General features: G+C 38.1%; 1 protein-coding gene across 1 annotated transcript; it reads right to left on the bottom strand.

Moving 5' to 3' along the window:
* Window positions 1–572: 572 nt before the first annotated feature.
* On the bottom strand, window positions 573–2,037 carry LOC124161425. Its single transcript, XM_046537741.1, has 4 exons — window positions 1,797–2,037; window positions 1,155–1,206; window positions 810–1,078; window positions 573–648 (listed from the first exon to the last, which is right to left on the bottom strand). Exons 1-4 carry the CDS (start codon window positions 1,898–1,900, stop codon window positions 573–575), a joined length of 501 nt encoding a protein of 166 aa, XP_046393697.1. The 5' UTR covers window positions 1,901–2,037.
* Window positions 2,038–15,716: the final 13,679 nt, after the last annotated feature.

Here is a 15,716-nt window from a genome sequence, read left to right as displayed (position 1 = left end):
CTTTTTTTTACTCCATATTCCCGGTGATGAAAGGAAATAGTTTGATCGCCGACGTGATTCTTTCAGCAGGGGTATTGTCACCATTCCGATTACGCGTGGAATTATTATTCCTTCTTACGTCTCGTTCTGACGTCTAGAAATCTGATGTCTTACGACGAATTCAAAATCACAAATCCATCGACACAACCGTAACAAGTTAGGTAACAATTTAAGTGCATCCCTGTATCAGATCGCATCACGATAATTCGATTGATTTAGCTATGAATTGATGAGTGTGTATGTGACGGTAGCAAATACTAATTTAAATAAGTTAATGCAAATAATTCTTTGAATCAACTTTTATTTCAAACCTTATAGTTTTATATTATCTCCGTTATGAGTTAGATAATAGAATTTGAGTAATAGTAAGTTTTTTTTTCTTTTAGATCATGATACAGATTATTCTGTGGGAAGTAGAAGAAAGTTACTGCATATATTGGATTTGCATAGAACATCTTACATTAGCTGTGGATTCAATTACATACGTAGAAGATATGGAATATGTCGGGAGAGACCTAGAAATGCATCAGATATCATATGGAGACTACTTCAATATTTGCATCTGCTACGGAACCAGAAAAGATGCTGAAGCAGTAATCACTTTTGGAACTATACCAGTCAGAGAGACATCACAATTACTGATGCAGCTAATTCATCCCTAGATGTAATACGGATGGATGGTGCTGATTTATCTTCAATGTGTGATGCAAATGGAAGAGGAGAGTGAGCGGGAAGGAAGGTAAGTAAAAAATACAACATAAATTCTTTACTCAATTTTAATTAAATTGTTTTTTTTAAATACATAAACTTCGTCCCCTCCATAATTATACATCATTATTTCCTTCTCTGTCAAAGTAAAAATACTGGGAAGAATTAACTTTCTCATTCTTCCGTTAACCATTAGCTTCCCCATCAGCTTCTCCCCAAAGCGAGTGCCTATTTTCTCGACCTTTAGGATTTTGAATTTAACACCATCTTCCATTTCCTCCTTCTTCAGAAATTCATTGGACGATTGGGTGTCCAATAATTTCTGGCGAACCTTTAAAAAAGAATGGAAAAAATTTTAGGGTTTCAACTATACAGCTAAAAAGTCTACTAATTGATAAAATGCTTACTGAAGAGGTGGAAGAGGTAGAAGGAGACGACGATGTTGAACAGGTCAGCAATCTAATGGAAAAAGAAAGAAATAATTTAAAAAAGTAGACATGTAAATAGACACATTGAATTATAATAAACTAAGTGGTATTACCAGAACTTCCAAATCCTCCCTTATCTCGTGAAGTCATTGAAAGGGTTTCATTGGTCACCTTAAACGTAACCCCCGTGGCAATCTTTTCAAATATAATCTGACATATCCGATCACCAGGAGAAATGGAAAAATCCATGCCACCATGATTGAATAGAAGTACCATTATTTCTCCACGGAAATCAGCGTCTATTATACCCGCCCCGACAGCAATCCCAAACTTAACCGCTAACCCGGAACGAGATGCTAGGTGACCGTACAATCCTTTTGGAATCTCAAAACAGAGTCCAGTTCTGACTAAACCCCGACCCCCCATAGGGATAATGCTATCCTCGATAGCGGTTAAATCAAACCCAGCAGGCATTGAGTAAGAAGCGTAAGGTAGTGTGGCGAGTGGATGTAATTTTCTGACGTTGATGGATATTCTGAAGCAAGAAAAATAAAGAAAGGATTCTTACCTCCAATATAAATAATATAATATAAAATTCAAAATAAACTAAATAATATGTACCCCATTAAGGTGGAGTCCCTGTCCAAGGGAATATTGACGCCAGCGTCTGCAGCGGAGGTCACAGAAGCGGTGGAGACGTCGTTAAAGGCAGCAGCAGTATCCATTGCGGTGGCGGTGCGGGAACCAGGAGACGCAGGAGCTGGAGAAAATGACGATCTGCGTGGAAGTTGGTGGTGAAGAAGGAACACGTCAACAGATGAGCAGCTTTTTCACGGTAGAAGGCGACAGCAGAGACGGCGCGGGAACTAGATGTCGCAGGAGCTGACAAACTGCGTGGAAAGTTGGTGATGAAGAAGGAACACGTCAACAGATGAGCAGCTTCTTCACGGTATGAGGTGGCGGTAGCGACGAAGTCGGAGTACGATTGCAGTGGAACGGCGAGTGTGATTAACCAAGGAAGCAATGCAGGTATTTATACTAGGTGAAGGGTTAAGAACAGTAATGCATGGCGTAGAAAAAATGGAGAGGGGGTACAGCCATAACATCAGTCTGAAGAGCAGGATGAATCGTAAAAGGTATCGCTTGAATTGTATGAGTGAACGAGTCTTCTCTTTCTAGCTAGATTAAATTCCTTCACGTGACACAGATGTCGCCTTCTTCTATGCGTATTAAACGCGAATGTAAATGAGTGATTTGTTTCTCTTGGTATAGAATCATTAGATGATGAATCAAATAATGACGAGGGCTTGTGTTCTTGAAAACTATATGCACACTCTGAGTGATCCATTAAAATAAACAAAGGTTTTCTAATGCAATTCGCGCACCAATTATCTTCCTTTTCAATTAATTCTACCAATGAAGTTAAAGAATATATAACTGTATGATGAGAATAAACGTATACACTCGTCGGTCTATGTGGGCGAATTCTACTAGCACAATCCCTACAAAACATAAGCCTTCCAGAATTGTACAAGAAGTAATAACTCATAATTACGACATGAATAGGATTTCCGATACAACTTTCCAGAATGTGAAGAAAATTAATTGGCGTTTGAAGAAGCAGTTGAAATGCATACTGAGATAGACGCGATTCAAAATCAAGTCCAAAATTGTAAATTTCTAATTCATATTGATCTTTTGAGTCATCTGACAAGTATGTTAACCAATTTTTCCATAGAATCATCCTATATAATTCAATAAAATACACCGCATCAGTCTGAATAGTTCGAGGTATTTCTAACTTATAAATATCTGTTTTTTTATCGACACAAGATGTTAACACCGATAGACAAAGTTGGTATAGCGATTGAAATCTAACACCAGAATAATATCCTCGTCTGTAAATAGCTGATGAGGAAGTATTCACCTCCTCAAATTGCTCACGATTCAAAATGGTAAACATCTCAAAGCGTAATGGTAAAATTGCAGGTCGATGCATGCTCTTTATATACATACTCCGAGTGATGCGTTAAAGCAGGCTTCATCCGGTTGAAACTAGTTCACATGGTGGTTATAGAATAACGCTAATATCATACTCGCACTCCTTCGCTCAGAAAGGATAGATAATTAACCTCGAATAACGTTACTCTCACCTCGCGCTCATTCGACCAGAAAGGATAGGTCATAAATCTCGAATAACGTTACTCTCACCTCGCGATCATTCGACTAGAAAGGATAGATCATAAATCTCGAATAACGTTACTCTTACCTCGCGCTCATTCAATCAGAAAGGATAGATCATAAATCACGAATAACGTTACTCTCACCTCGCACTCATTCGATCAGGAAGGATAGATAATTAACCTCGAATAACGCTACTTTCACTCTGCTTTCGATATACCAAAAAGGTAGGACCAATAACCTCGAATACCCCAATTACCACTCCCTGCACATTGAATATGGGAAGGTGAGAGAATCATTCGTAAGATAATCACCGAGTGGAACGAACGCAACGCGATAGCTTCCAGTCATAGCAATGGGAGAATGCTAGCTTGTTTTTGTATAAATATTACAATTTGAAGAGAGGTGTTATCAGTTGCAGTTCAGCTTTTAATAATTGAGTATCTCTGCGTTGCTCTGTGAACCAAAGAATCGTGCATTCTCAAACCAACAGATACTTTGTGAGAGAGAACCCGTATCCTCAATCCATCTACAACCGTGAGTATAATGAATAGCACATAATCAAAGCAGTAGGCTATTGGGAATAAGGTTTTGATAAGGGTTTCTTTATCTTTCCAGATTTTCTACATAAATCATGTCAAACATTCAAGACATTTTAAACAATTTCAAAAACAATACATATAAAACAAAAGAAGACCTAGAGCAGGCTATTATTAATATTTATGAACGAATTGTATTTAACAATGATGTCATAGATGATATGGAATCCTTTAGTTTAATGAAAGATAAACTAGATCAACTAAAAAGAAGGCGTTTTTGTATATATTGTGAAAATTTTTATAGCTTGAACGAAGTCTTACCGCATGAAAATACTAACGAACATAGGCGTAATGTAACTGTGCAACTAGGAAGGGGTTTTAAGGAAATTGAATCAGCAGTTGGATCGCGAGTAAAAACATTTTGGATTACCCCCGAAGAAGACGGTGTTTGTGACGTAGTTTCCTTTTTAGACGACATTAAGCTACCAACAGTTGAACAATTAAGTGACTCTGTTAATCAAAATAATTCATTAAAGTTTAATATAGTTCTTATTTGTCAATTTAAAAAGGGTGAGGGAGAGCAAATGGAAACATCATTCAAAACACAAAATCGTCGCGTGCTCGTATCTGATGATATTGACGAAATAATTAACGAGGCCTTTTCAAAATTAATGAAGGAGAAATCTGAGTTTCAGGGCAAAGGTTCCGGTTGGACATTGAATCAAGTAATTGGAATGGAATTGCGAATCAACAAGTATAAACCCTTAAGAGGCTCTAGTTACATTCCACTCCCAACAAAGATCAGTAGGAAAAAGGCTATAATTAACGTTAAAAACAAAGTTCATTTCTGTTTCAAGTATGCAATTTGGGCAAATAATATTATCACAACCCCTCATCGTGTTAGTTTGTATAAAACGAATGAATGTAATGAGGCATACGACTGGAATTGTATTACATACCCTGTCCAATTGAAAGATATCCCCACTTTTGAACGTATCAATAACATTTCAATCAATGTATTCGGACTGGATGATAAAAATAACGTTTACCCCATAAAAATTGTAGATCAAGAGCTAGAAAATCATCGCGACCTCCTTTATATCATCAATGAAACAACAGCGCACTACTGCTGGATCAAGAACTTTGAAAGACTGGTACGCTCCCAAATTACAAAACATTGTAGTAGAATCTTTATTTGCAAACGCTGCCTCACTCATTACAGTGACGAAGCGAGACTCGAAGCTCACAAAGAACTATGTCGAGGTACGGGTGAACCCACAAAAATTGTAATGCCTAGCGAAGAAGATAAAACTTTGAAATTTACGCATGTCAATCATTCCTTTAGAGTACCTTATGTGATTTACGCAGACTTTGAATGTCTCCTCGAGAATGTTAGCACGTGCGAACCAAATCCCCATGCCTCTTTCACACTCAACGTACAAAAACACGAGCCGTTCAGCTTCTGCTACTTGTTAATGACACCAGAAGGATGTGAGGAACCTCATCTCTATCGCGGTCCAAACGCAGCGCGAGTTTTTATTCAGTGCATGAAACAGGAGGCTGAAAAAGTATATTCGATTTACAAAAAAACAATTCCTATAAATCCTCTCACTCGAGAGGAAGAATTAGAATTTAAAACTGCTAACACATGTCACATTTGCGAAAAAGAATTGCACGAGGATAGGGTTAAGGATCACGACCATTTGACAGGAATGTATAGAGGACCTGCACACAATAATTGTAACATCAATTATAAAATGCCAAAATTTCTATCAATCTTCATACATAACTTGTCGGCGTATGATGGTCATTTCATTGTACGAGAGCTGGACTATGATGAGAGAGAGATATTCGTTCTTCCAAATTCAGAAGAAAAGTATATTTCTTTCGGGAAATCTATTAATGACAATTTCAGCATCAGATTTATCGATACCTATCGCTTCATGTCAGCATCTTTAGCCTCATTGGTTACAAATTTGAAAGAGTTAAAATTTACTAAGAAAATATTTGGTGAAAAAACACCTCTTGTCGCTCGAAAGGGAGTTTATCCCTACGAATACACTGATTCTTGGGAAAAACTCGATGAAAAACAATTGCCAACGATAGAAAAATTTTTTAGTAGGCTTACGATGGAAAATATTTCAAACGAAGATTATGAACATGCAATCAATGTGTGGAATACCTTCAACTGTAACACTCTCGGACAATATAGTGATATCTACCTGAAAAGCGATGTGACACTTTTAGCCGATGTCTTTGAAAATTTTCGCAGCGTCTGCTATAGCATGTACAAATTAGATCCTACATGGTATTACACGGCTCCATCATTAACCTTTGACGCGATGTTAAAATTCACGAGAATAGAATTGGAATTGCTGACGGATTATGACATGTTACTGATGATAGAGATGGGAATCCGAGGAGGAATATCTCAATGTAGCAAAAGATATTGTGTGGCAAATAATAAATACGTGGAGGCTCATGACAGTAAAAAAGAAATTAATTACTTGACATATTTGGATGCAAATAACTTGTATGGTTGGGCTCTTTCTAAACCCCTCCCTCACTCAAATTTTAGATGGCTGTCGTCAAAGGAAATTGAAAGCTTAAAAATTCTGGATATTTCAGATGAGGGTGATGTCGGATATGTACTCGAAGTCGATCTATATTACCCACAAAACCTTCACGACTTACATTCTGATTTTCCTCTTTGTCCTGAAAATAAGATTCCACCCGGTGGAAAACACAAAAAACTTTTAACTACTCTTTATGACAAGTCAAAATATATAATTCACTACGTAAATCTGAAACAGGCTCTTTCGTTAGGTCTTGTTCTAAAAAAGGTGCATAGAGCCATTGAGTTCAACCAATCCCCTTGGTTGAAACCATACATTGATCTCAATACTGATCGTAGAAAAATGGCAACAAATGATTTTGAAAAGGATTTCTATAAGTACATGTCAAATTCCCTTTTTGGACGTTGTTGTATGAATGTACGCAAGCATATAAACATGAAATTAGTATCTAGTGAAAAAAGATTGGAGAAACTAATCAATAAATCACAGTTCTTGGACAGGACAATCTTTACTGAGTCTCTTGTCGGTGTTCATTTGAGAAAAACTGCTATTAAAATGAATATTCCCCTTTACATTGGTTTTTGCGTTTTAGACCTCAGCAAGACTTTAATGTATGATTTTCACTACCGGACAATGCTTCCCAAGTACGACAAAAAAATTTCCTTAGCCTATAGTGACACAGATAGTTTTATCTACGATGTTAAAACAGATGACTTTTACAGTGATATGCTAGGAAACCTAGACACATTTGATACATCGAATTATCCAAAAAACCACCCCTGTTATTCGGAAAACAACAAGAAAGTGTTAGGAAAATTTAAAGATGAATGTAATGGGCAAACAATGTCTCATTTCGTGGGGTTGCGAAGTAAATTGTACTCGTACAAAGTTCACGGATCTAAAGATAAAAAGAAGGCAAAGGGCATTTCAAAATCAGTTATTGCAAAAAGCATGAATTTCGATGATTATATCCACTGTTTACAAGAAAATTCTACAGAATTTCGTAAAATGTGCGTTATCCGCAGTAAATTACACCAAATTTACTCTATGGAAATGAATAAGGTTGCATTGAATGCATTTGATGACAAGCGATACATTTGTGAAGATGGAATTCACACGCTTCCTTGGGGACATTATAAGATTCCTCGAAAACGCACGCATCATCAGGCATTCGGTAACGATTAAAATTATAAAAGAATGACCTTTTTAATCAAAAATTCCAGTATTAATCATGACGTTAGCCTGGAAACATCCTTTTACCTGCATCTGCGCAGGACCATCAGGTTGTGGGAAGACTACATTTGTGACAAAGTTTTTAGAAAACTTAAATCATATGTTAAATAGTCCTATACATACAATAGTTTGGTGTTGTAGCCCAGGAAGTGAACCTAAAATACGAATACCAGTTCAATTTTGCTCTGAAATACCACCTTTTGAAGAATTTGAAGGCATTCCAACTTTGTATGTTATAGATGATTTGATGAGTGAGGGAGCCTACAGCAAAGATGTGTGTAAATTATTCACCAGAGGAAGTCATCATTTTAACGTTTCAGTATTTCTCATAACACAAAACATTTTTTATCAAAGCTCTCATTCGAGAAATATATCTTTGAATTCAAAGTATATTGTTGCGTTCAAAAATCCCAGAGATAAGTTACAATTTGGACATTTGGCTAGGCAGGTATATCCGGAAAAATCGGGGGAATTGGAGAGAGTATATAAACAGGCTACGCAAGAACCATTTGGTTATTTAGTATTGGACCTCGGACAGGATACAGACGAAAGATTCCGTTTTAGAACAAAAATATTTCCCGAAGACGGGGCCACCGTCATTTACATGCCCCAACACGATGAAAAGATTGAAGAACAATAAACATTTGCTCCATGCATTAAAGTGTGCAAGACCGAAATTGCGCGCTGCGATATTAAAATCTTCCGACAGCGAATTGATTAAAGCCATCTGTGATTGTTGCCTGAATACGCTGAACGGAAACCATAAGATTGATATTAGATTGAAACATAAATTATCCAAGCATCGAAAAACGCTGAGAACGTTGGCTGAACGGGGAACGAGTTTAAAGAGAAAAAGATTGCTTCTCGTACAAAAAGGTGGATTCCTTCCATTATTATTAGGTTCTATTTTAAGCGGTGTGATCGGTAGCCTGCTGGGAAAATGAGTTTAAAACAAATGCTCGTAGTGAGCCCCGAAGTCTTCGATCGAAGCCATGCAAAGGCTAGGCTAAGTACATTGGACAAGCAAATGAAAGGTGTGTTGGCGAGGAAAGGACTCAAGGACATTGACAAGTGGCATTTGTATAAAAGAATACTCGATAAATATCTCGACTCAGTGTCAGACTTTAAATCTCCCGTACACGTTCCGATAGTGAAACACTCACCACCATCACGACTAGATGAGGGTAGCGATGCAATGAGAAGGCGGTTAGCCGAAATTAAGAGGACAAATTCGGAGTTGGATTCGACATGGTCACGAATAAAGGAACAAATAGAAAGCGATTCTCCACCGAGAAAAATGAAGCGGATAATAGCAACTCCAAGAGAGCCAAGCACACCTCCAAGGGAGCAAAGAACATCTCCAAAGGAGCGATGGACATCTCCGAGAGCGATTCCAAGGCGAACCAAGCGAAAAAGGGTACCAAAAATGTTCGGGCCAGAGTGGGACACGACGTAATAGCTAGCGTGTACAACAACCCCGCACATCCTGCTGGTTTTTCCACAGATAAAAAATTAAATAAAGCGACTGGAGTATCGATAAAAACAATTCGCGAGTGGTTGGAATCTCAAGAAGCGTACACGCGTCACAAGCCGGTGAGAAAAAAGTTTGTTAGAAACCGTTACGAAGTAAACTATATAGATGAGTGTTGGCAGTGCGATTTAAATGATTTGAGAAGTTTGAAAAAATACAACAATGGGTTCTGTTACATTTTAACCGTAATAGACATTTTTTCCCGTTATGCGTGGGCTAGTCCTCTCAAGTCAAAGAGACCAGAGGAAATTATAGAAGCATTTAAGGTCATATTTCACGAGCGCAAACCATTGAAAATTCAGAGCGATAAGGGAGGGGAATTTGTTAATAGCAAGTTTAAAAGTTTTCTCTCGAATCAAGGTGTAAAGTTTTACACCTCAAATAACCCGGAAATTAAGGCTAGCCTCGTGGAACGCTTTAATCGAACTCTCAAGACAAAAATGTATAAATATTTTACAAAATACGCAACTTACAAATATATCGATGTGCTTCCAAAACTCATTAGTTCTTATAACCATAGTACGCATTCTAGCATTGAGATCGCTCCCTCTAAAGTGAATGCAAAAAATGCATTTATCATTGCTACTCGGAGAAAATGCTTAAAGAAGACGGATGCAAAATTTAATAAAGGTGATTACGTAAGGATTAGCAAAGAGAGGCTTCCATTCACCAAAGGATACACACCAAATTATACGAAGGAAATATTTCAAGTTACAAACGTAGATCAATCGAGATCCCTACCAACCTATGAATTGGTGGATTTTAACGGGGAGGATATAAAGGGTAGTTTCTATGCGGAAGAATTAGTCAAAGTTAACGTGTCTCCTGACACGGAGTACAGGATTGAGAAAATTTTGAGACATCGAGGGAGTGGTCCTAATTTGGAGTACTTTATCAAATGGGACGGATACCCATCATCTTTTAACTCATGGATATCAGCTTCTTCAGTACGTAAAATATGAACGAATTTTATCTCACACTACCCAGCGATAGCTCGAGGGAATTTTTCCCGAGAAATACAATCGCTCATTATCGAACAAAGTTGAGTCATCGCATTGATTTGGAAAACAATAAGTGGTATGTCGGTCTTGCTGAGATTTCGATTCCTTCTATTGAGGTAAAAAAAGCTCCCGAAGACAAACCTGCTGAAATTTCAATTCCTTCTATTGAGGTAAAAAAAGTTCCCGAAGACACACCTGCAGCTATCGATAACTTTACCCCAGCGTCTCGCGGAGAATACGAATTACCTCCTAAGGATAATAGGACCCGGACTGAAGAGGGATTAGTTCGAGGGGATAAAGATGTTATAAATGTGAAACTTCAAGATGGTTCATACTTTACAATTCCCATTGGTACTTACGGCAGTATTGCGGCTGCATTTGCAAGACCATATATTACCTCCAGTACTCAAAAACAAACTTACATTTCCAATGAAGTAATGCGTTATATTGATAGACTGAGTGTAAGGATTAATCAGGTTGGAGTTCATGAACGCATATTACCACGGTCTGTGAAAATTTTTGCGAGCGGAGTAAAATACTCGTTGTCTCCAGGAACGTATGATTCGTTTGCCAGCTTATTCAATGAAACTTTGTCAGGCTTTAGTGGAAAAGGTAAGGAAAAGATAAAAAATGACCTATCGTTATTATCGTCTGTTCTTATTAGATTACCATTTAAAGACTCAACGTTGACAGATGATGAGCTAGCTGAAATCATCGATAGTGCCAGGGTAGAGATTAACGCTGAAGGTAGCATAGGAAAAAGAGAAAAAAGAAGCATTGCAACCTCATCAACTAATCTTTACGTTTACACAGATATAATAAAACCTCAGCTAGTCGGAGACAGCTTAAGTCGTTGCATTCGTATCATGAATTCAAAAGCTGGGGAATATCAAACATTCAATCCTATTTACTATTACCCTGCCGAAAAAAACAATATTGAGAGTATCGAAATTCTTTTGGCGGATAAATTCGGTGAATCAATTTTTTTTCATAGTGGAGAGCAAAGCTCGATAGTGGTGCTACACTTTATAAAAAAGAACTGATTAACAATAATACATCATTTTACGGAGAGATGGCGCCGGTGTCGGATCGATATTATAGTTATTATTCTAAACAGGTGGGAGGAGAGATAGGACCCCTGTATAGGGCTTCTTATAGGGTGCAAAAGGGGCGGGGTATCGGAAGTTTTCTCGCTGGTCTATGGAGATTTGCCAAACCTTTGCTATTTAGTGGGTTGAAGACTGTAGGTAAGGAGGTCGCGAGCGCTGGAGCATCAGCTCTTGGAGACCTTGGTACAAAACCGGTTAAGGAAATACTGCGCAGTAGAATAAACGAAGCAGGTCAGAACTTGAAACGTAAGGCCGAGGAAAAGATAAAAGGCATGTCTGGAGGAGGGTTGAGAATCGTGAAACGTCCACGGTTAAATAAAATAAAACCTAGTGATGTGAGAAAAAAGCGACAGTCAATGAGAAGTCGAAGAGGAAAGAAGGTCGTTGGAGGAGATATTTTTTCGTGATAATGGCGGAGCATATGCTGACTTCGTTGGATTTATTCCAACCCAATCCACCGATTCAAACTAACATCTTAGCAAAAAGACTTGTGTCCTATAAACCCATATCTTCGCTAGATAATAGATCTGTTATAGAATTTGTGATCAAAGACTCTGGGGATGCGTACAAGGATTTGAATAGTATATATCTTAGACTTAAAGTGAAACTTTGTAAAAAAGACGGGACTGATTACAATGAATCAGCTACCAATCAACCAGGAGTAGTAAATAATATTTTGCACTCTCTCTTCGAGCAGTGTAACGTTTATTTCAATGGGACGTTGGTCACACCATCAGAGGATAATTACCATTATAGAAGCTACATGGAAAATGTGTTAAACTATGGTACTGATGCAAGCAAAACACATTTACGAAATGTGGGGTGGGAGTTGGACTCGGGAGACGATATTAACATGACAGATGCATCAAATTCCGGCTATACAAGGCGCAAAGGTTGGTTTAAGAACAGTGCAGAGGTTGAGTTGTATGGTAAACTGCATGTAGATATTTTCAACCAGGTTCAATTAATGATGGATCGAGTAGACATAGGTATAAGACTATTGCTATCTAATCATGCTTTCTATCTTATGGGAGGAAGTGATGATGGACTATTGAAAATTTTAGACGCAACATTATACGTTCAACATTTCGATATTAACCCATCCATTTTAGTTGCACATAATAAAATCCTGGAAAACAACAATGCTAAATATCACTACAAACGTACGGAACTGAAAACCTTTACTGTTCCCTCTGGTGGACGAACTTTGAGCCTCGACAATGCGATCGTGGGACGAATACCGAATACAATTATTTTTGCAATGGTTGATAATGAGGCTTACGCGGGAAGTTTGAATAAGAACCCATTTGCTCTCTCTCATTATTCGCTCGAGAATTTTTCACTCTTCGTGAACGGTGTGCAAATTCCATCCGAGGGATTACAATGCAATTTTTCAAGTAAAAAGTATTGGGCACGAGCGTATGACACGATATTCTCAGGTAGTGGGATAAAGCATTACAATAGAGGTAATCAAATCACTTACGACATGTTTGGACACGGTTATTTTATGCTAGTCTTCGATCTAACACCCGATGATTCGGGTAACGAAGATTATATAAGTCTGGGTGATAGAGGAGTTGTGAGAATAGAGGCGAGATTCGAGAACGAATTATCGAGAACGGTTACGTGTCTTATTTTCTCAGAGTATGATGCAACGTTAGAAATTGATAAAAATAGAAACATTATCACAAACTTTTAGTCATGGATGGAATTCAAATTAACACGGTACTAAGACCACTCAGTATATTCCGTGGAGTTTACGCCTCTGATAGGTTACCAAAATCACCTCAAAATGGAGTTTACATAATAAATTTAGATCCATCAAATTTACCGGGTTCACACTGGGTGGTGGTATATTTAAACAAATATTTTGCCGAGTACTTTGATTCGTACGGATTACCTCCTTTGGTCTCAAATGTAAGAAAATTTTTAAAGCCATTCTCAGTCACTCGCAATCACGTTCAAATTCAAAGTTTTCATTCGGATATTTGCGGTGAATACTGCTGCCTCTATACCGTTAGTAAATCAGTAGGTCAAACACTACACAAATTCCTCAGACACTTTCATCACACCACTCCTCATCTCAACGACTGCCGAGCCCTGAATTTGTTTCATCAGACCTTCAAGCGGGTGAGGCGAGCCAAATGTCATCCCAGAGCTCAGCGGTGCTGTTCCCGAATAAATATGATGAGCAGATAGAGGAGGTGATTATTTGAGAAGAGTCTGTTGCAGAATGCAGATCGTGGTATCTGTGACTTATAGCCAAGGTGGGGTGACGGAGCTTGCAGCCGTCGACGTTGATTCAAATCGTCTATTTTGGGGCAGTTTCAAGAAACATGGGAAGCTCACCGCTGGAGGAAAGAAGCTACGTTTCCCAGACCCCTTACTACGAGATGAGACATCCTTCAACGAGGGATTCATTTCTCACGCCGAACTTTCATCTACCTTGGAAGCTATGACTGAGGGTGCAACCGCTCTCTACGCATTCAGCGAAGCAGAGTGTGAGTTCCTGTCAGATCTCACGGGACGCACTTTCATCTCTCTCGAAAAAGAGCTAAACTGCCCCCCTCCCGAAAAATGTTCCTTTCTTGCCTTTACCTGCCTCAATCCCTGTCACAAGTTGCGCAACAGCACTTGCGCATTGAGAGATGCACATTCATTAGCGCAATGGTTTCAATACAACCGTCTAAAGGTGGAAGTCGATCCTTGCCCCGATGACTGCTCCCCCATCCCTCCACCTACATCTACCTCTAAATAAAGACAATCACGTCACCATACATCAGTCGTCATGCAGACGTCAGGGACACTGGATGTACATCCTCCACCGGTGAAGAGAAAGAGACCAGCTGAACTCCCCATTCCTACTTCATTCCACAACTTTAACAATTTAGTGCTTCAAACTGTGTATTACTTGAACAGTGCAAAAACAAAGACTGTATGTCTTGGATATGATCCCAGCAGTGACTTTGATTCAGTGGTGCAATTTAATCAAGTTGGAAAAAAAAGTGTAAATGTTTCACAAAGCGAGTGGGTAAACATCTTGAAGTGTGACAAGGACGTGGATTTGTTCTTTTACAAAGGGGAAAAGCATTTTTTAACTTCCTGTTTGGTGTATGCAAATTACTTTGGGAATACGCATTTGGTTATCAAAAAATCTTTTAACTTAAAGAAGGATGAATGGAATGCATTGATGAAACTCTCCAAGTTGATTAATCTTTTCCTTCAGAGACTGTCGGTCAGTCGTGACAAAGTGAGACATTTTCTCGCCACCAAACTAGCAAAGAATATCACAGATTGTGATTATGAACGACTTGAATTAGAGATGGAACTCATAGCGTTTGGTTCGGCTGATAATCAAAAGTTGTCAGCTTGAGTGTGGATGAAAGATAAGCTAACCTCTGGCGTGAATGAAAGTTCCGTAAGTTAGTTTATCTTGATATGCGATCAACCCCTGGCATTTGAGCTTAACGGCTTTGTAAGCTGATCACATATCACGATGAGCGCCATTCTCGAGTTTCAAGGATTTACTGGTAGCAATGGAAAATTCATTGTCAAAGAATTGACAATCATTGCTGTTCAGAATAAATGCTGTAATTCGTGGTTATTTAAATCACCGCAGAATTTGCTCTTTACAAAAGAGTCTGCTTGGTTGAGAAATAATTATCACGGCTTGACAGAATATTATGGGGATGTAGATTATTCTGAATTGGAGAGCATACTTCACAATTATACTAAAAATTTTAAATATCTATTCACAAAGGGTGCACAAAAAGCTGCCTTCTTAACCAGTCTTCTTCCCAAGGGTATTTGTGTGGCTAATCTGGAACTTTATGGTTGTCCCTCTCTCAATAAATTAACCACAAACGAGGGATGTTTAATTGAAATTCATATGGATGGTAATCTACAGTGTGCCAGAAAAAATTGTTTTAAGCTAGCTGATTGGTGTATACGAAATAAAATATGTTAGATTTTCTAGTCAAATGTATCATTTTATTGTTTTACATCATCATGTTCACTTTGATCATTTACGATGCTATACAATTGAGACAATATGATTGTATCTGGGGATATTTAATCGAATGTGGTTATTTAAACGAGAGTGCTAGAGAACTGCCTGCGCTCAGACGTGCTGTTCAATTGTTTCAAGAGGATTATAACATAAGTATGAGTGGGGAAATGAACTATGAAACCATGTATATGGTGAACAATGTAACAAACTCATCTGTGTGTGGTTGAAGAAAATAAACTTTTGTTGTTAAAATTTATCCTGGTGTTTCATTTGGAAATAAAAAACACATAATATAGTATTTAATATATTTATTGTTAATAAATATACATATCATCTTCAATTTTGAGTATAAACTTTATCAC

This window comes from Ischnura elegans, chromosome 6 (assembly GCF_921293095.1).
Source record: "Ischnura elegans chromosome 6, ioIscEleg1.1, whole genome shotgun sequence".
Lineage (NCBI taxonomy): Eukaryota > Metazoa > Arthropoda > Insecta > Odonata > Coenagrionidae > Ischnura > Ischnura elegans.
This window is presented reverse-complemented; position numbering and strand designations above follow the sequence as displayed.

What these genes read in the sequence shown, in the direction of transcription:
- LOC124161425 (XM_046537741.1), bottom strand. Translation starts at nt 1,900, where the DNA reads ATGGATACTGCTGCTGCCTTTAACGACGTCTCCACCGCTTCTGTGACC. An exon ending in CTACCTCTTCCACCTCTTCA is followed by an intron (nt 1,079 to 1,154) that starts GTAAGCATTTTA and finishes TCTTTTTTAAAG; the next exon opens with GTTCGCCAGAAATTATTGGA. An exon ending in AACAATTTAATTAAAATTGA is followed by an intron (nt 649 to 809) that starts GTAAAGAATTTA and finishes TGACTGGTATAG; the next exon opens with TTCCAAAAGTGATTACTGCT.